General features: G+C 33.2%; 1 protein-coding gene and 2 long non-coding RNA genes across 5 annotated transcripts; 1 reads left to right on the forward strand and 2 right to left on the reverse strand.

The window, feature by feature from the left end:
* The first annotated feature begins 11648 nt into the window (after positions 1–11648).
* il17ra1a (interleukin 17 receptor A1a) lies at positions 11649–20373 on the forward strand. Its single transcript, XM_069519326.1, has 11 exons — positions 11649–11915; positions 12907–12931; positions 13020–13166; positions 14124–14245; positions 14382–14508; positions 15614–15661; positions 15750–15904; positions 16601–16675; positions 16765–16834; positions 18450–18563; positions 18676–20373. Exons 1-11 carry the CDS (start codon positions 11823–11825, stop codon positions 20103–20105), a joined length of 2406 nt encoding a protein of 801 aa, XP_069375427.1. The 5' UTR covers positions 11649–11822; the 3' UTR covers positions 20106–20373.
* LOC109637438 (uncharacterized) lies at positions 11939–17053 on the reverse strand. Of its 2 annotated transcripts, XR_011240064.1 has the most exons (4): positions 15940–17053; positions 15713–15838; positions 15548–15647; positions 11939–13146 (listed from the first exon to the last, which is right to left on the reverse strand). It is a non-coding gene; the product is annotated as an uncharacterized lncRNA (long non-coding RNA). The 2 variants fall into 2 exon arrangements; XR_011240063.1 differs by lacking the exon at positions 11939–13146 and having other exon boundaries at positions 13726–15647; positions 15940–16490.
* A 117-nt stretch (positions 20374–20490) lies between the features above and the next one.
* LOC138406727 (uncharacterized) lies at positions 20491–21967 on the reverse strand. 2 transcript variants are annotated; one of them, XR_011240066.1, is made up of 4 exons: positions 21834–21967; positions 21490–21559; positions 21343–21411; positions 20491–20563 (listed from the first exon to the last, which is right to left on the reverse strand). It is a non-coding gene; the product is annotated as an uncharacterized lncRNA (long non-coding RNA). The 2 variants fall into 2 exon arrangements; XR_011240065.1 differs by lacking the exon at positions 21834–21967 and having other exon boundaries at positions 21490–21629.
* Between the last annotated feature and the right edge of the window lie 311 nt (positions 21968–22278).

Here is a 22278-nt window from a genome sequence, read left to right on the forward strand (position 1 = left end):
TGTATGTATCTGTATATATTTATGTATGTAGGTGTATATATGTATTTATGTGTATATATTTACATACATACATATGTGTACATGTGTATATATGTATGTATGTATGTGTATAGTATGTATATATGTTTGTACATGTATGTATGGGTATGTATGTATGTGTATATATGTATGTATGTATGTATGTATGTGTATAGTATGTCTATATGTTTGTACATGTATGTATGGGTATGTATGTATGTCTATATATGTATGTGTATGTATGTATGTGTATATGTGTATATATGTATGTTTGTATGTGTATATGTGTATATATGTATGTGTATATATGTATGTATGTGTGTGTGTATATATATATGTATGTGTATATGTGTATTTATATATGTGTATATATGCATGTGTGTATGTGTATATATGCATGTATGTATGTGTATATATGGGTTTGTATGTGTATGTATGGGTGTATATGTATGTGTGTATATGTGTATGTATGTGTGTATGTGAATATGTGTATGTATGTATGTATGTATGGGTATATATTTATGTATGTATGGGTAATTATGTATGTATGTGTATACATGTATGTATGGGTATATACGTATGTATGTGTATATATGTATGTATGTGTATATATGTATACATGTGTATATATTTGTGTATATGTATGTATGTATGTATGTGTATATATGTATGTATGTGTGTATATCTGTATGTATGTATATATGTGAATATATGTCTATGTATTTGTATGTGTATGTATGTATGGGTATATATGTTTGTATGTATGGGTATATATGTATGTATGTATGTATGGATATATGTATGTATGGGTATAAATGTATGTGTATATATGTATGTATGTATGGGTATATATGTATGAATGTATGTGTATTTATGTATGTATGTGTATACATGTATACATCTATGTGTAAGTTTGTATGTGTGTATGTATGTATGTATGGGTATGTATGTGTATATATGTATGTATGTATGGGTATATATGTATGTATGTGTATATGTGTATATGTGTATGTATGTATGTATGTATGTATGTATGTATGTATGTATGTATGTATGTATGTATGTATGTATGTGTATAGTATGCATGTGTATATATGTATGTATATGTATGTGTATATATGTATGTATGTGTATATATGCATGTATGTATGGGTAAATATATTTGTATGTATGTATGGGTATATATGTATGTATGGGTATATTTGTATGTATGTGTATATATGTATGTATGTATGTGTATATGTGTATGTATGTATGTGTATTTATGTATATGTGTGTATGTGTATATATGTATGTATAGGTATGTATGTATATATATATATATATATATTTATGTATGTATATATGTATTTATGTGTATATATTTACATACATACATATGTGTACATGTGTATATATGTATGTATGTATGTATCTGTATATATTTATGTATGTATGTGTATATATGTATTTATGTGTATATATTTACATACATACATATGTGTACATGTGTATATATGTATGTATGTATGTGTATAGTATGTATGGGTATGTATGTATGTGTATATATGTATGTATGTATGTATGTGTATAGTATGTATATATGTTTGTACATGTATGTATGGGTATGTATGTATGTCTATATATGTATGTGTATGTATGTATGTATGTATGTATGTGTATATATGTATGTTTGTATGTGTATATATGTATGTTTGTATGTGTATATATGTATGTATGTGTGTGTGTATATATATGTATGTGTATGTGTATATGTGTATTTATATATGTGTGTGTATGTGTATATATGCATGTGTGTATGTGTATATATGCATGTATGTATGTGTATATATGGGTTTGTATGTGTATGTATGGGTATATATGTATGTATATGTATGTGTGTATATGTGTATGTATGTGTGTATGTGAATATGTGTATGTATGTATGTATGTATGGGTATATATTTATGTATGTATGGGTAATTATGTATGTATGTGTATACATGTATGTATGGGTATATACGTATGTATGTGTATATATGTATGTATGTATGTGTATATATGTATGTATGTGTATATATGTATACATGTGTATATGTACGTATGTATGTATGTATGTATGTGTGTATATGTGTATGTATGTATATATGTGAATATATGTCTATGTATTTGTATGTGTATGTATGTATGGGTATATATGTTTGTATGTATGGGTATGTATGTATGTATGGATATATGTATGTATGGGTATATATTAATGTATGTGTATATATGTATGTATGTATGGGTATATATGTATGAATTTATGTGTTTTTATGTATGTATGTGTATACATGTATACATGTATACATGTATGTGTAAGTTTGTATGTGTGTATGTATGTATGGGTATGTATGTGTATATATGTATGTATGTATGGGTATATATGTATGTATGTCTATATGTGTATGTATGTATGTATGTATGTATGTATGTGTATAGTATGCATGTGTATATATGTATGTATATGTATGTGTATATATGTATGTATGTGTATATATGCATGTATGTATGGGTAAATATATTTGTATGTATGTATGGGTATATATGTATGTATGGGTATATTTGTATGTCTGTGTATATATGTATGTATGTATGTGTATATGTGTATGTATGTATGTGTATTTATGTATATGTGTGTATGTGTATATATGTATGTATAGGTATGTATGTATGTATGTGTATATATATATATATACATATATATATATATATATGTATCTGTATATATTTATGTATGTATGTATGTGTATATATGTATTTATGTGTATATATTTACATACATACATATGTGTACATGTGTATATATGTATGTATGTATGTATCTGTATATATTTATGTATGTATGTGTATATATGTATTTATGTGTATATATTTACATACATACATATGTGTACATGTGTATATATGTATGTATGTATGTATGTGTATAGTATGTATATATGTTTGTACATGTATGTATGGGTATGTATGTATGTGTATAGTATGTATATATGTTTGTACATGTATGTATGGGTATATATGTATGTGTATATATGTATGTATGTATGTGTATAGTATGTATATATGTTTGTACATGTATGTATGGGTATGTATGTATGTCTATATATGTATGTGTATGTATGTATGTATGTATGTGTATATGTGTATATATGTATGTTTGTATGTGTATATATGTATGTATGTGTGTGTGTATATATATGTATGTGTATGTGTATATGTGTATTTATATATGTGTGTGTATGTGTATATATGCATGTGTGTATGTGTATATATGCATGTATGTATGTGTATATATGGGTTTGTATGTGTATGTATGGGTATATATGTATGTATATGTATGTGTGTATATGTGTATGTATGTGTGTATGTGAATATGTGTATGTATGTATGTATGGGTAATTATGTATGTATGTTTATACATGTATGTATGGGTATATATGTATGTATGTATGTGTATATATGTATGTATGTGTATATATGTATACATGTGTATATATTTGTGTATATGTATGTATGTATGTATGTATGTGTATATATGTATGTATGTGTGTATATGTGTATGTATGTATATATCTGAATATATGTCTATGTATTTGTATGTGTATGTATGTATGGGTATATATGTTTGTATGTATGGGTATATATGTATGTATGTATGTATGGATATATGTATGTATGGGTATATATTAATGTATGTGTATATATGTATGTATGTATGGGTATATATGTATGAATGTATGTGTATTTATGTATGTATGTGTATACATGTATACATGTATGTGTAAGTTTGTATGTGTGTATGTATGTATGTATGTATGGGTATGTATGTGTATATATGTATGTATGTATGGGTATATATGTATGTATGTGTATATGTGTATGTATGTATGTATGTATGTATGTGTACAGTATGCATGTGTATATATGTATGTATATGTATGTGTATATATGTATGTATGTGTATATATGCATGTATGTATTGGTAAATATATTTGTATGTATGTATGGGTATATATATATATATGGGTATATTTGTATGTATGTGTATATATGCATGTATGTATGTGTATATGTGTATGTATGTATGTGTATTTATGTATATGTGTGTATGTGTATATATGTATGTATATGTATGTATAGGTATGTATATATATATATATATATATATATATATATGTATCTGTATATATTATGTATGTATGTATGTGTATATATGTATTTATGTGTATATATTTACATACATACATATGTGTACATGTGTGTATATATGTATGTATGTATCTGTATATATTTATGTATGTATGTGTATATATGTATTTATGTGTATATATTTACATACATACATATGTGTACATGTGTATATATGTATGTATGTATGTGTATAGTATGTATATATGTTTGTACATGTATGTATGGGTATGTATGTATGTGTATATATGTATGTATGTGTATATATGTATGTATGTGTATATATGCATGTATGTATGGGTAAATATATTTGTATGTATGTATGGGTATATATGTATGTATGGGTATATTTGTATGTATGTATGTATGTGTATATGTGTATGTATGTATGTGAATTTATGTATATGTGTGTATGTGTATATATGTATGTATATGTATGTATAGGTATGTATGTATGTATATATATATATATATATATATATATTTATATATATATATATATATAAGTATATATATATGTATCTGTATATATTTATGTATGTATGTATGTGTATATATGTATTTATGTGTATATATTTACATACATACATATGTGTACATGTGTATATATGTATGTATGTATGTATGTGTATAGTATGTATATATGTTTGTACATGTATGTATGGGTATGTATGTATGTATGTATGTGTATAGTATGTATATATGTTTGTACATGTATGTATGGGTATGTATGTATGTATGTATGTGTATATGTGTATATATGTATGTTTGTATGTGTATTTGTGTATATGTGTATATATGTATGTTTGTATGTGTATATATGTATGTATGTGTGTGTATATATATGTATGTGTATGTGTATATGTGTATCTATATATGTGTGTGTATGTGTATATATGCATGTGTGTATGTGTATATATGCATGTATGTATGTTTATATATGGGTTTGTAAGTTGTATGTATGGGTATATATGTATGTATGTGTGTATATGTGTATGTATGTGTGTATGTGAATATGTGTATGTATGTATGTATGGGTATATATTTATGTATGTATGTGTATACATGTATGTATGGGTATATACGAATGTATGTGTATATATGTATGTATGTGTATATATGTATACATGTGTATATATTTGTGTATATGTATGTATGTATGTATGTGTATATATGTGTGTATATGTGTATGTATGTATATATGTGAATATATGTCTATGTATTTGTATGTGTATGTATGTATGGGTATATATGTTTGTATGTATGGGTATATATGTATGTATGTATGTATGGATATATGTATGTATGCGTATATATCAATGTATGTGTATATATGTATGTATGTATGGGTATATATGTATGAATGTATGTGTATTTATGTATGTATGTGTATACATGTATACATGTATGTGTGTATGTATGTATGTATGGGTATGTATGTGTATATATGTATGTATGTATGGGTATATATGTATGTATGTGTATATGTGTATGTATGTATGTATGTATGTGTATAGTATGCATGTGTATATATGTATGTATATGTATGTGTATATATGTATGTATGTGTATATATGCATGTATGTATGGGTAAATATATTTGTATGTATGTATGGGTATATATGTATGTATGTGTATATATGTATGTATGTATGTGTATATGTGTATGTATGTATGTGTATTTATGTATATGTGTGTATGTGTATATATGTATGTATATGTATGTATATGTATGTATAGGTATGTATGTATATATATATATATATATATGTATCTGTATATATTTATGTATGTATGTATGTGTATATATGTATTTATGTTTATATATTTACATACATACATATGTGTACATGTGTATATATGTATGTATGTATGTATCTGTATATATTTATGTATGTAGGTGTATATATGTATTTATGTGTATATATTTACATACATACATATGTGTACATGTCTATATATGTATGTATGTGTATAGTATGTATATATGTTTGTACATGTATGTATGGGTATGTATGTATGTGTATATATGTATGTATGTATGTGTATATATGTATGTATGTATGTATGTATGTGTATAGTATGTCTATATGTTTGTACATGTATGTATGGGTATGTATGTATGTCTATATATGTATGTGTATGTATGTATGTATGTATGTATGTGTATATGTGTATATATGTATGTTTGTATGTGTATATGTGTATATATGTATGTTTGTATGTGTATATATGTATGTATGTGTGTGTGTATATATATGTATGTGTATGTGTATATGTGTATTTATATATGTGTATATATGCATGTATGTATGTGTATATATGGGTTTGTATGTGTATGTATGGGTATATATGTATGTATATGTATGTGTGTATATGTGTATGTATGTGTGTATGTGAATATGTGTATGTATGTATGTATGTATGTATGGGTATATATTTATGTATGTATGGGTAATTATGTATGTATGTGTATACATGTATGTATGGGTATATACGTATGTATGTGTATATATGTATATTTGTGTATATGTATGTATGTATGTGTATATATGTATGTATGTGTGTATATGTATGTATATATGTGAATATATGTCTATGTATTTGTATGTGTATGTATGTATGGGTATATATGTTTGTATGTATGGGTATATATGTATGTATGTATGTATGGATATATGTATGTATGGGTATATATTAATGTATGTGTATATATGTATGTATGTATGGGTATATATGTATGAATGTATGTGTATTTATGTATGTATGTGTATACATGTATACATCTATGTGTAAGTTTGTATGTGTGTATGTATGTATGTATGGGTATGTATGTGTATATATGTATGTATGTATGGGTATATATGTATGTATGTGTATATGTGTATGTATGTATGTATGTATGTATGTATGTATGTGTATAGTATGCATGTGTATATATGTATGTATATGTATGTGTATATATGTATGTATGTGTATATATGCATGTATGTATGGGTAAATATATTTGTATGTATGTATGGGTATATATGTATGTATGTGTATATTTGTATGTATATGTATGTGTATATATGTATGTATGGGTATATATTTATGTATGTATGTGTATACATGTATGTATGGGTATATACGAATGTATGTGTATATATGTATGTATGTGTATATATGTATACATGTGTATATATTTGTGTATATGTATGTATGTATGTATGTGTATATATGTGTGTATATGTGTATATGTGTATGTATGTATATATGTGAATATATGTCTATGTATTTGTATGTGTATGTATGTATGGGTATATATGTTTGTATGTATGGGTATATATGTATGTATGTATGTATGGATATATGTATGTATGCGTATATATCAATGTATGTGTATATATGTATGTATGTATGGGTATATATGTATGAATGTATGTGTATTTATGTATGTATGTGTATACATGTATACATGTATGTGTGTATGTATGTATGTATGGGTATGTATGTGTATATATGTATGTATGTATGGGTATATATGTATGTATGTGTATATGTGTATGTATGTATGTATGTATGTGTATAGTATGCATGTGTATATATGTATGTATATGTATGTGTATATATGTATGTATGTGTATATATGCATGTATGTATGGGTAAATATATTTGTATGTATGTATGGGTATATATGTATGTATGTGTATATATGTATGTATGTATGTGTATATGTGTATGTATGTATGTGTATTTATGTATATGTGTGTATGTGTATATATGTATGTATATGTATGTATATGTATGTATAGGTATGTATGTATATATATATATATATATATGTATCTGTATATATTTATGTATGTATGTATGTGTATATATGTATTTATGTTTATATATTTACATACATACATATGTGTACATGTGTATATATGTATGTATGTATGTATCTGTATATATTTATGTATGTAGGTGTATATATGTATTTATGTGTATATATTTACATACATACATATGTGTACATGTCTATATATGTATGTATGTGTATAGTATGTATATATGTTTGTACATGTATGTATGGGTATGTATGTATGTGTATATATGTATGTATGTATGTGTATATATGTATGTATGTATGTATGTATGTGTATAGTATGTCTATATGTTTGTACATGTATGTATGGGTATGTATGTATGTCTATATATGTATGTGTATGTATGTATGTATGTATGTATGTGTATATGTGTATATATGTATGTTTGTATGTGTATATGTGTATATATGTATGTTTGTATGTGTATATATGTATGTATGTGTGTGTGTATATATATGTATGTGTATGTGTATATGTGTATTTATATATGTGTATATATGCATGTATGTATGTGTATATATGGGTTTGTATGTGTATGTATGGGTATATATGTATGTATATGTATGTGTGTATATGTGTATGTATGTGTGTATGTGAATATGTGTATGTATGTATGTATGTATGTATGGGTATATATTTATGTATGTATGGGTAATTATGTATGTATGTGTATACATGTATGTATGGGTATATACGTATGTATGTGTATATATGTATATTTGTGTATATGTATGTATGTATGTGTATATATGTATGTATGTGTGTATATGTATGTATATATGTGAATATATGTCTATGTATTTGTATGTGTATGTATGTATGGGTATATATGTTTGTATGTATGGGTATATATGTATGTATGTATGTATGGATATATGTATGTATGGGTATATATTAATGTATGTGTATATATGTATGTATGTATGGGTATATATGTATGAATGTATGTGTATTTATGTATGTATGTGTATACATGTATACATCTATGTGTAAGTTTGTATGTGTGTATGTATGTATGTATGGGTATGTATGTGTATATATGTATGTATGTATGGGTATATATGTATGTATGTGTATATGTGTATGTATGTATGTATGTATGTATGTATGTATGTGTATAGTATGCATGTGTATATATGTATGTATATGTATGTGTATATATGTATGTATGTGTATATATGCATGTATGTATGGGTAAATATATTTGTATGTATGTATGGGTATATATGTATGTATGTGTATATTTGTATGTATGTGTATATATGTATGTATGTATGTGTATATGTGTATGTATGTATGTGTATTTATGTATATGTGTGTATGTGTATATATGTATGTATATGTATGTATAGGTATGTATATATATATATATATATATATATATATATATATAAATATTTATGTATGTATGTATGTGTATATATGTATTTATGTGTATATATTTACATACATACATATGTGTACATGTTTATATATGTATGTATGTATGTATCTGTATATATTTATGTATGTATGTGTATATATGTATTTATGTGTATATATTTACATACATACATATGTGTACATGTGTATATATGTATGTATGTATGTGTATAGTATGTATATATGTTTGTACATGTATGTATGGGTATGTATGTATGTGTATATATGTATGTATGTATGTGTATAGTATGTATATATGTTTGTACATGTATGTATGGGTATGTATGTATGTCTTTATATGTATGTGTATGTATCTATGTGTATATGTGTATATATGTATGTTTGTATGTGTGTATGTGTATATATGTATGTTTGTATGTGTATATATGTATGTGTGTGTGTATATATATGTATGTGTATATGTGTATTTATATATGTGTGTGTATGTATGTATGTATGTATTTATGTATGTATGTATGTGTATATATGTATGTATGTATGTATGTGTATATATGTATATATGCATGTATCTGTATGTATGTATGTGTGTATGTATGTATTTGTATATGTGTGTTTATGTATGTATGGGTATATATGCATGTATGGGTATATATGTGTGTATGTGTATATATGTATGTGTATATATGTTTTTATGTGTATGTGTATATATGTCTGTATGTATTGTATGTGTATGTATGTATGTGTATATATGTATGTATGTATAGTATGCATCTATAATATACACATATATCTATATACATATGCATATATGTATAGTGTATATGTATATATATGTATGTATTTATATATGTGTGTGTGTATGTATGTATATATATAGCAGTTCTGTATGTATCTTGCACAGGCTAAATATATGACACATTTCTATGTGTATATTATTATTATTATTATATACTGTAGCTGTCATTATTACTATATACTGTTATTCTTATTATATACTGGTATTGAATATATATTATAATATATCAATTATTTTTCTACGTCATTATTTTATTCTATTGTGTCTTTATTGTATCCAAATACTGGACTGCTATGACAACCTAATTTCCCTTTGGGGATGAATAAAGTAAGCTTCTCCGCAGACACCTTCCTTTTCAAAAGTTCCAATCAATAGATTATTTGAAGTGATTATTATTTTATTGCACAAAAGTACAAGTCCTTGTCACATAGTTACAACGAAATGTAAATGTTGGATCAACATCTCTGTCACTCCTGCATAAAGAATTGAAATCTCTGAGGCACATGGAGAAAAGACATGTGCCTCAGAGACTGTGTTTCTGTGTCATCTAGTGGTGAAGGCATCACGGTGCACTTGTGCGTCACAGTCCATGGAAGGCGTGAGCCCACACAACCAGGAAGAGACCTGAGTAAACAATCCATGGTGCATTTGTGTCTGTGGGGGAAATGTCGCAGACTAAAACATGCAGGTTTCGAGGGTTTTTTTACAACGGGATCACATCATCTGTGACTATATTAGCCGAGCTTGTTATTATGTGCAATATCATTACTTACATTTAGTGATAGCAACGTCTGTAAACCAGCCACTAGAGATACACTTTTGGGTAGCTCTAGTGCCGGTCCCAAGCCCGGATAAATGGTGAGGGCAGGAAGGGTATCCGGTGTAGAACTTTTGCCAAAACAAACATGCGGATCACAAATAGGAGGGGTAGTGGATATATTGGCATATGATCCACTGTGGCGACCCCGAAAAGGGAGCAGCCGAAAGATGAAGAAAAAGTGATAGCAATGTCTGTGAAGGAACATTTTCAAATTGGAAATTGGTTTGGATACAGACTCCTCTCTCAGAGGTTTCAAACTTCTTCCTGCAAACAGTTACAGACACATGGTGTTGATGGTGTCTCTGTCCTGCAGTGACCTCTGACTGTCTTTGACTGACGGGAAAAGATGGAAAGATGTCCACACTAATTTGTAGGTGACCATTCTAAGTGTATAAATGAGAGTTCAGTTTGTGTTAAGCTTACGTGTTTACAAAGGATAGACAATGCATTCCCTGACCTTAAATAACTTCCCTTCCAAAAGCCACTAATAGACAACTTTAAAATGCAGCACTTGTCAGAAGTTCTCTGAATTCCCATGCGCCCTGAAGGCAGCATGAGGTGATTTACAGTTAGCAGGTTATTTCCTTGAACAGGAAGTTTTTCATTCATCCTCCGTGAGTCGAGAAGGCGTCGATGACACATTTAAGTCAACCCACAGTGTTTTACACGTTAGTCTGGAACCTGTTGTAATGGCGGAACGTTTTACCGAGTGGATCTGACAGAGGAACAGGGACAGAAGATGATTCTCAGAGGAGTTTTGTTGTTGTTGTGTTTGTGTCTGTCGTCCGCAGTGAAGGTGTTAACATGGCCCCCACTCAACTGCTCCACACAGGTAAGTTCCACTTCAACTCTGACTATGTTTCCATCGATTCTTTAATTCTGTAATATATAGTAATATAATAATAGCAATAACAGATAATGTGGGTAAAATCAGAGAACTAAAAATACAGTAATATTCAGTAATATAGTAATAGTAACAACAGATAATGTGATTAAAACCAGAGAACTAAAAATACAGTAATATTCAGTAATATAGTAATAGTAACAACAAATAATGTGAGTAAAACCAGACAAATATATACAGTAATATTCAGTAATATAGTAATAGTAACAACAGATAATGTGATTAAAACCAGAGAACTAAAAATACAGTAATATTCAGTAATATAGTAATAGTAACAACAGATAATGTGAGTAAAACCAGACAAATATACAGTTATATTGAGTAATATAATAATAGTAACAACAGATAATGTGGGTAAAACCAGAGAACTAAAAATACAGTAATATTCAGTTATATAGTAATAGTAACAACAGATAAAGTGTAGTACTGATAAGGGCTATGTGATTTTTTTTAGAAAAAACTACGGAAACAAATCTGTAGAAGTGACTCAGAATTCTAGTTCTTTTATTTTCTTCAAAACCGTCCCTTCGTCTATTAACTAATGTTACAATGTTTTACTATGTTGCTACATCAACTCCAGTAGAACCTGGTGAATCACTGCAGACAATTATGATGAGAAATGACCATTATACTTCTAAACCCATTAGGTTGAGGTCATAGTTAATGCTCAACTTTAAAACATTACTTTTCTTTTGATACAATAACCCATCACAGCACGACAGGAAACTGGAAAGTGTTTTTGTGTTAAGCATCTTGGTTGCAGTTACTCAGAGGAGAGCAGGGATTATTGTTTAATCACAGACTTTGTGACAATGGTCAAAGGTTGAAAATATAGTAAGATACACAGTGTATTTGTAGGAATGATAATACTACAATCCTCCTTTTCCAATTTTTCTTTCATATTTTTTTTCTGTCACAGGATTTGCGGTGTTCCATCGAGACAAGTGAGTAAATGCTGCTCTTCTTCATTCCGAGCTGCACGTAAACAGGGCCCTTCTTTATAAAGGTCTTTGTGTGTGTGTGTTTGTGCAGGTAACTGTATGGACAATGGCTGGCTGGTTCCTCACGCCTACACTCCCAGCAGTCCAGAGGAGCTGCAGGTGTTTGTCAACACCAGGCTGGACCAGGCTGGACACCTGCAGATTGTACTGGACGCTAACTGGAAGATAAAGGATGATGGTGAGTTAGTCTTTGTTAGAATTCCAGATTCATGAATCAAAATAACCGTAAGAGGATGACTTGAAAACTACAGCTAAAGGTCCAGTGTGTTGGATTTATTGGGATATATCTGCTAAATTTAATATGATATTAATAATTATGCTTCTTTAAGTGTATAATCACCTGAAACTGCAAATTTTAAAGGGTGTTCAGTGTGGACGGGGATTCAAACTGAGCCAAAATACTGTTTTTCAATCTGAAACACAGTGGTATGGATGTAGCCTTAATTGGTCGTAATCTGCAACTTCACCACTAGATGCAACTAAGTCCTACACACTGAACCTTTAACTTTTATCAGCAGAAATAACACTGCATTCGGAAAGTTAGTAGCGTCTCTGTACTTAATGTACCAAGGGCTACCAGTTTGATACGCTCTTCTGAAATAACAAATTTGCTCAGTTTGCCTTTAGTTATATATTATTATTAATGATAATTGATACTCATCTATGTGAACACACTGATCGTGTTAATGATTTCTCACAATAATTATCAACAATAACTTAACAAGGTGGGAAACAGATAATATCAATATTCAACACTTTATTTCTTTTAATCTCAGCAATTGTTTACATTTTCAGATGATCACTTCTACAACTTGACAAACTCTCTTAACAAATCATAGTCAAAAGTCAACTTCAATATGAGCATACAAATTTGACAGTATAACAAAATAAATAATTACAAATAATTAGAAATACATATCAAATTTTAGACGCAGCTCACTGGTGAGTTGTGTTGTTTTTAGAACAGGCCTGCGGGCGACTCATGTGGTCCTTGGGGTCTACCTGGTGCCTGCTCTATATTAATACGATTTTAAGGTCTTGACCTTCCATGTAAAGTGCCTTGAGCTAATGTACATTATGATTTGGCGCTATACAAATAAGAGACAGGATGTGACTCTGCTGTGTGTGTCCTCAGGAAGCATCAGTTACCTTAAGGCCACAGAGCTTCATGTTCTGGTGATGTCCACAAATCAGAACCTGTGTGTTCGATATTCTTTCAAAGACGTACTGCCGATGAGAAGTCCGTCAGGTGAAAAGGTGGGTGGCTCCAGATCACTTCATGTTTGTACGATTTTCAGATTGTAGTAAAAAAGCTTTGGGTAGTGACAGAAAGAATGACAGTGCAGGTTGTCTCACAGTTTGTGAGTTTAATTGCCTGTTTTATTGTTTTCAGTGGTCGTTCTCTGCTAACATGGTGATGTTGGAGCCTGGTCGGACATACCGGGTCTCTGTGTTCAACATCCCAAAACCTGAGTTGTTCCACAGCGACTACGACATCAGTAAGGACGTCACTGTTCCTGGTGAGTTGATTTGTTACTGCTGCTGTGGACAGAGTCTGTCTTTCTGCTCTGTTCATGCTACTGTCACTGTTGAAGCTATGAGTTTGAGAGGATGTCACCAACCTGGCATCTGTGACTGTATAACAGTCTGTTCAACACATTAACCTGAGAATGATATGTAGAAGATACCACTGGTGCCCTGTTAGCTGCGATTGGTCGCCTTTCTGCATCAAGTTAAATATTATTGAAAAGGGGAGGGCAATGATTGCTGTGATTCCTAAGCAAACAATCTCAGCTCATGGTCTAAAGTTCATGAAGCAAGTACGCGTCCCAAATCCAGCCCCCACTAGCTCATCAGCAGAGAAAAGGGGTTGCTGAGTCAAGAGCAGGTTCAGAATAATGAATATTGGGTGTGTTTAGGGAATAACATGTATTAAATAGATAGATAGACATGTAAGAAAGTATGTACTTTCTTACATGTCTATCTATCTATTTAATACATGTTATTCCCTAAACACACCCAATATTCATTATGCAGCCTCTATATGTAGGTGCATACTATCTTGATCGTGAACTTTGAAATAACAGTGACATACTGGGGCCACTTGTGTTGCGCTACTTCATTAGGAAGAACTTCATGACCTCAGCTAAGGACGTTATGGTTTGTTTGACTGTAAGCAAGATTTCTCAAAAGCTACTGGACGGTTTACAGGGAAGATAAAACATTTAGCGCTGATCTGGAAAACAGTGCGGTTCTTTAATAATCCAAGTTTGCCCTATTACAGTAAATGTGCTCCCATTTCAGGCTCTCTGATTTATTGTATCATATCACATTATAATAATTTCTGTATAATTTTCTGTGTGAGGCCTAAATAAAATGGCTGATTGGAATATATAGTGTTAAGCAGAGAAATATGAAATATCTGTAACAGCAAATAAGGCCGCATGTATGTCTGACATCTGTAAATAACAATACAATGTGAGATGATACATTCATACTCAACAGCACAACTTTCAAAAACAACAAGTTTGTTTCACCGGTTGGTGCTTGTGGTTTCACCTTCGCTTCATTTGCAGAAGGTCAGACTTCTTGACTTTGATGATTCTCTGCTTCTGGTTTGCTCAGATTGTCAAGATTCCACAATGCAGATGACCCAGTTCTGCATCGAGAGAGGTGAGTGAGTGACAGCCCCACGTTCAGGGTGAGTGACTGAATCACACAAACCGTTTCTAACACGTCGTCCTCTGGTCTGCGGCCGTAGGGAGTCTGTGGCAGGCGAACATCAGTCTGGCTCAGGTCACTGCAGCCGGGGGCAGATCTGCGCTGGCTGTCGGCTTCGCTCCGGACACACTGTGTGAGGAGTACATGGTTATTGTGAGCTGCCTCGCTTCTCAACATGTAGTCCGCGTAAACAAGGTAAATCCACACAACACAAAGTATTTGAAGAGTACTTTTGCGCAGCAGGCCGCCTCCGTCTCTCACAGAAGATGAATGCAGTTTCCTTTTTCAGCGATTTGACCTAGAACATGAAAAAATGTAGGTGCTCATTAAAACATCCTGTGCTTTTTAGCTTAACCTATTTTTTACCCCACTTTTTGTTTTACTTCTCAGAGCAGGAAACTATTCCTCACAGCGTTTTTCTGCTTATCGTGGAACAAACTGCTCATTAGACTTGAGCTGCACAGATGCCCACAGTTTAAATCTGGCTTTCCAGCACTGTGGACTGTGTTAGAGGTTATTCAGACGTGTTCTGAGGAGATCATTTGCTACAGTTCATTATCATTGACAATGTCAGTTAAGAATCATCCCTGCCTATATACTCATACGCTGTTTGTCAGCCTGGAGCCTACGTTTATATGGTGGTGCATAAAGAATGTTACTAAAGAAAATTTTTGGAGCATACCAGAATACCCCTTTAATTTGAGATGGGAGCTCAGATACACACGACAAATGCGCAAATTGAGAATTTACTGTGCATGTGTCGTCAAATTAGATTTTTTTCTTAATTCTCTTGTGTTTTGTCTATCTGCATGTCTTTACTTTATTTACAGCATGTTGTATAATTTTCCTGATGAGTGTTCTCAAAGACAGTAACTATTCACTGTCTTCCAGGCCAATCGCACAACTCTGAATACAACATTCAGCCTTGATGAATGGCCGAGGTCTTGCTGCCAGTTCGACGTTCAGGTAAATCTTTTCAAATCTGTTCTGCTGGGTTACGCCACGGTTTCCTCTGCCTTCTCTGTGAGTTAACATGATCTTATTCTTCCCTGCAGATCAAACCGTTTTTCCCACAGTGTGGCCAGGACTGTGCCCGTAAGAAAGACACTTTGGATATTTGTCAAGGTATGTTGGCATTCTATCTGGTGATTATAAGTCAAGAAGTATCTCTGAACCTGCAGATTGTGATAAAGATTTGATTCACTTCAGCAGAAACAGCATTATCTTGTCTCTTATGCTGTACTCCTATTCCACAGTACTAAGCAGCACTTTGTAATTATCACCATATTAACTACAACTACAGCAAGTTTCAATAAAATCGGTTCAGTGTTTTTTTGCATACTCCTGCTAAACTACTTCGGTTCACATGGTAAACATAGTCATTTAGTGCCCATGTAAGCATTTAGATGGAAAACTATTTGTTTTGTTTAGCCAGTTTCTCTGAGTGTTGTCTCATTTCTCCCCCTTCAATCTTAATCCCATAATCTGACAGCAGCACCGTCACTGTAGTTTGCCATTAGACGGAAAATGAAAAGATATAAACCTCATTCCTCAAGTATGGACCACGTTCTGACTGCAAAGAGGAAGTATTTTAAAAAGCACTGGATAAAAGCCAGGAAAGAAAGATCCACCCCTTTTTGTTGAAAACAAAGAACTACTGTACATGCGGAATGTCAACATGGACAATCAGATCTTACAGACCAGTTTCAAATCCCCTGAGCAGTAATCCGCCTGTCACTTCTAAGTCTCCTTTTTTAAAATAGGTGTTTTCTTAATTCCTCCTCGACATTATCTCTTCCTTGTTCCTTGAATGGGAGGGATTAAGATTGAAGGAGGAGAAATGAGACAACACTTAGAGAAACTGGGTAAACAAAACAAATAGTTTTTCCATCTATTGCTTACATTGGCACTAAATGACTATGTTTACCATGTTAACCGAAGTAGTTTAGCAGGAGTATGCAAAAAAACACTGAACCGATTTCATTGAAACTTGCTGTAGTTGTAGTTAATTGGCCAAAAAAGAACCCTTTCATTTCTATACAAATCGGCAGATCCAGGAACTTTCTTTCTCTTTCTTTAACATTTACATTTTTTTAAACATTTTCTGATATTTATATGTTTGGGTAAGTTAGTGTAGATCCAAATAAAAGTCTGTACCTTGTGAATTCAAATGTGAATTCATAAGGGGACTGTTGGGCCTTGGTGGAGGTGTGTACTCCACTGAGGGCCATTCTGGTTTAGCAGGTTATCATGCCAACATTTGCTTAAAACAACATGTCATCAGTCTACAGTTACTAATCTGTACTCTGGCAACTTGTATCACAGTTTACAAGTTCACATATGATTATATGTGAACTTGTAAACTGTGATACATGGTGATCTGCTTATGTATCAGACATTTGTCTATTGTTTTGTAATAATTAGCATATTAACATCTAGAGTTAATATGAACATGATTTTTTGTGACCTATGACCATACATTCTTATCAATTCACCCTTAAGTCTAAATAATTGAATGTTTAACCTAATTCAAAGAAATAATTATTAAAGTAATTGTTGAAAAAAACGTGATTTTACAGTGACCTCAACCTTTGACTATAAAATTGTTTCCAAAATTACTGTTTAACAGACAACCGTCGATCCACAACTTCACCAAAATTTGCCCTGAACATGGTAACAGGCCCAAAGTGCTCTTTTTCATGACATCGTTTCACTAATCAATGAACCATGTTTCCAACAGTAAATCCACCAGAGATCGCGGCTGTTCCTTCCTACACATTTGTCATCCTGGGAGTGACACTGACGTTCATATGTGTGGTGACAGCCATTTCATGTGTCCTCTGCAGGAAGCCAGGTCAGTCCCAAACACATTCAGTTTCAGCACTATCTTCAAGAAGTTCTAACTTCAAATCCCTTTTTTGATTTGTGCCTGTACTGCTGATGGTGACTGTTGATGTCTCTCTCAGGCAGAACTGGTGATGCTGCAGCAGCTGTGCAGGGTTGCAAACCGTCACAGCATCAGCTTGAACAGCCTCCTAAAGTGCTGATCATCTACTCTCAGGACCACTACCTCTACAGGGACATAGTGCTGAAGCTCTGTGCCTTCCTCCAGATCAAGTGTGGCACCAAGGTGCTGGTAGACCTGCTAGACTCCACCTCGGTCGGCATGGTGGGTCGCCTCCGCTGGCTGGAGTGGCAACGGCAACAGCTGAAAAATCCGTCTGACAAAATTCTGGTGCTGTGCTCGCAAGGCGTTCAGGCAAAGTGGAAGGCGCTGTGCGGTCAAGGTCGGGTGACACTGAGAGAGGACCTTCTCTCCCCCACAGACGACATGCTCACCCCCTTTCTCCACCTTTTCCTACCAGACATGCACCAGGCGGGCATGCAGGGCAAGTACATGGCGGCTTACTTCGACGACATCAGCAGCGAACAAGACGTACCATCGTTTTTTGACATAATGGTCAAATACAAGCTGATGAAGCATTTCGAAGAGCTGTACTTCCGCATTTTAGACATTGAAAAGTATCAGCCAGGTCAGGTCAACCACATCGAGGGCATTGGCGGGGACGAATATTTTAACTGTCCCTCTGGCATAGCCCTGAAGAACGCCATTGAAATTTTCCAGGCCTACCAGTTAGAGAATCCCGATTGGTTTGAGAGGGAGTGTGTGGACGATGAGGAGGAGGTCATGAACGAGGCCAACCTGCTCATAGAGCAGCTTCACATCCCACCAGTCCTACAGTGTGTTCCTCTAATCAGAGAAGGCCCTCCTGTCTACACCCATGAGGTACAAATCAATGAAAACTGTGACAGTGTTTATGTTCTTACACCTGAACTGAGCTGCCAGCACCCACTGTCGTCAGTGATAGAACTTACACCAGAAGTAAACCCAGAGGGCAACCATCAGTATCCATCAGACCTGGATCAAGTGTTAACAGATCACATGCACCCTCACCGCACCAGTCCGGAATCTGTCTACATAGTTGAGAACTGGCCACCACTTGAGGAAGAGCAACTGAGTCAAGTTCCCACTGAGGATGATGAAGACGATTCATTGCTGCAACAGTGCCAACTCACTGCTCATTTGGACTTGAGAAGCTCGGCCCAACAGAACTCTCACAACTCTAACCTTTCACAATACTCAGGTGCAAACGTGAGGGGTGATTATCTCCCTCCGTCAGAAATCGGCCGCTCCCTGCCTGTGGAGATGGATGAGGATGAGGTTCTGGTGCCCAGTAGAAATGGTCCAAACAGTGGATCTGATCAAGGCTACATCTCCATAATGCCCTCCCAGCATGACTCCCCCTTCAAAGAAGAATCACTGGCTGCTCTGGCAAGGCTGCAGGAGGAGCTCTTTCAGCAGGATCTCAGATATTCTGATACTGAGGAGGACTGATCCTCACAGTCCAACCCCAGCAATAGGTTCCAAACTTTCCCAATTTTAACATACATGTAGCGCCCTTAGCCTGACTAGAAGGAACACACTATTGGCACCTACACTCTTACTAAGTTTGGTGAGTTGGACCCCTAAGTTATTCAAATGAGGAAGCATGAAGCTAAAGTGGACGATTTATTGCTTCACACAGCAAACCTCTGGCAGTGTATGAAACGTAAAAAATACAAACAAATACAGCTCTTTCATAATAAAATAAATTTAAATAAAAGTGTCCTTTCTTCTTTATCATAAGTTAAGAGTTCAGTCCGTTCTGTGGTGTGTATGTAAAGATATTGTGTGATTTTCTTATCTGTGTCGGAGTGAAGTGAGATGATGTCTGGGGTTCTTGGAAAGGGATGCCACAGCTGGCCACACCGTGCTCCGTCCGAGTCGCTCATCCTTCCTGGCTCACCTCCGAACTTCAACACACACACAGAGTGCAGAAAACATAAACATCACTCTCTATTCAATCACATGGCATCATTTTACTTTCACTCTAAATATCTTCCATACCTATACTCAGATGGAGAATATACAGCATTCAAGTCATTGTAAATGAGTCTGTATACATTTACAGTTCAGTATAAGTATTTTTACCAAGATTATTCATCATGAACTTATATTTTAACATAAATGCACTTATTTATATTTATAAACAGCTCTTTTAATCACTACTTATCTTTTTAACTGCAGCACATTTCTCCTTTTTAACTCTTCTTATCCATAAATGAACTGTATCAAATGACTCTTTTTAACCAAGATGAATATTTAAACAACTACAGTGCAACATAACACATTGTGTGCATCTCAATTATCTCAGAAAACGAGAATTATCACAACCTGACATCATATCAACACAAACATGCATCATGTGCCACCTCTGTTTCTCTCATCTAACTACTGTAGCAACATGTTAGCTTACCCAGCTAGCACTCACGTTATTACAGGTAATAACCATATACAGTCTATGGTAATAACTGAGCTAGCGTAGCGGATAACCACTCGCTATTAGCGTTAGCTTCCCACTAATTAAGTCAGTGTACACTGTTCACGCTGACACAAACAGTGCCACGGTGAGTTTAAACATTAGGAAACATTCCTGCAGCTCCGACTGGTTTCAGAAAATGTCCACACAACGAGCTCCATCAACAACTAGCAAACAGGCCTTAGCCTCTTAGCATGTAGCAGCGCCGCTTACCGGAGTTTCTCTGAGGCGTCGCGCGGTGAAACGGCTCCTCTTCTCCAACATGGCGCACATCACTCGTTCCTGACGAGAGAGACACTTGTTAGACAGAGCTCTGAGGCCGTCGATCATTGATTCTCAAACTTTCTGTTGTTTTCTTACCAATGGTCGTCAGCTCACTCCCTGCAGGGGGCGCTCTCTGGGCAGCGTCTCGGGTCAAAGGGCGCTATCACTGTTGACCATGACAATGAGTAAAGCTGATGCGCCGCCTTGTGGTGGGGCGTGGTAAACACTCTTAAATTACATAAATGGGTTAAATACCCATGTGGGTTCCACCCTCCCCTCTTGAATCTGCATGAGTCCCTTCATGAGCTGATCTCTGGTTTATCTGGGGGCTGTCATAGTCACTGATAGTGTCTAGTGCTTGGTTAAAGCTCTGTAAAATACTCTGTGCAAAAGACATTAAAGCTTTCCCTAACTCAGGGGGCTGTTGTGACCTTTCTGACCTCCTCGTGGAGTCATTCGGGTCTCCATCTGTTACAGTTTTTCCAGGATCCCTCTCCCAGGACGGACAGACGGGCAATGGATGTCACGTGTACAGGACAAAGCAACAGAAACACATTGTACAATTATAATGAAAGATGGTGGACTCCTGAATCCTAGCTAGTTCATCTAGCAAAACCTTTTCAAAATCTGCTCCGCTTAGCTGAGCGACATCCTTCAGTACACTTAGGTAAGTCTGAGTTAAGGTGGAACCTCTGTCTGCTGTGTACAGCTCAGACAAGAGCTCAATGTAGTGGACAATGTTCAGGTTACTGGAGGGTCTATCAACAGGTAGGGCATCTTAAAGATACTCAATGGCTCCACCTGAACTATATTCCACTATAGCTGTGTGTTGGGACTTAGTTTTACTGCTGGTAACTTTAATTACCCTCTCAATCTTACCATACT

The sequence above is a fragment of the Paralichthys olivaceus genome, chromosome 23 (genome assembly GCF_024713975.1).
Source record: "Paralichthys olivaceus isolate ysfri-2021 chromosome 23, ASM2471397v2, whole genome shotgun sequence".
NCBI lineage: Eukaryota > Metazoa > Chordata > Actinopteri > Pleuronectiformes > Paralichthyidae > Paralichthys > Paralichthys olivaceus.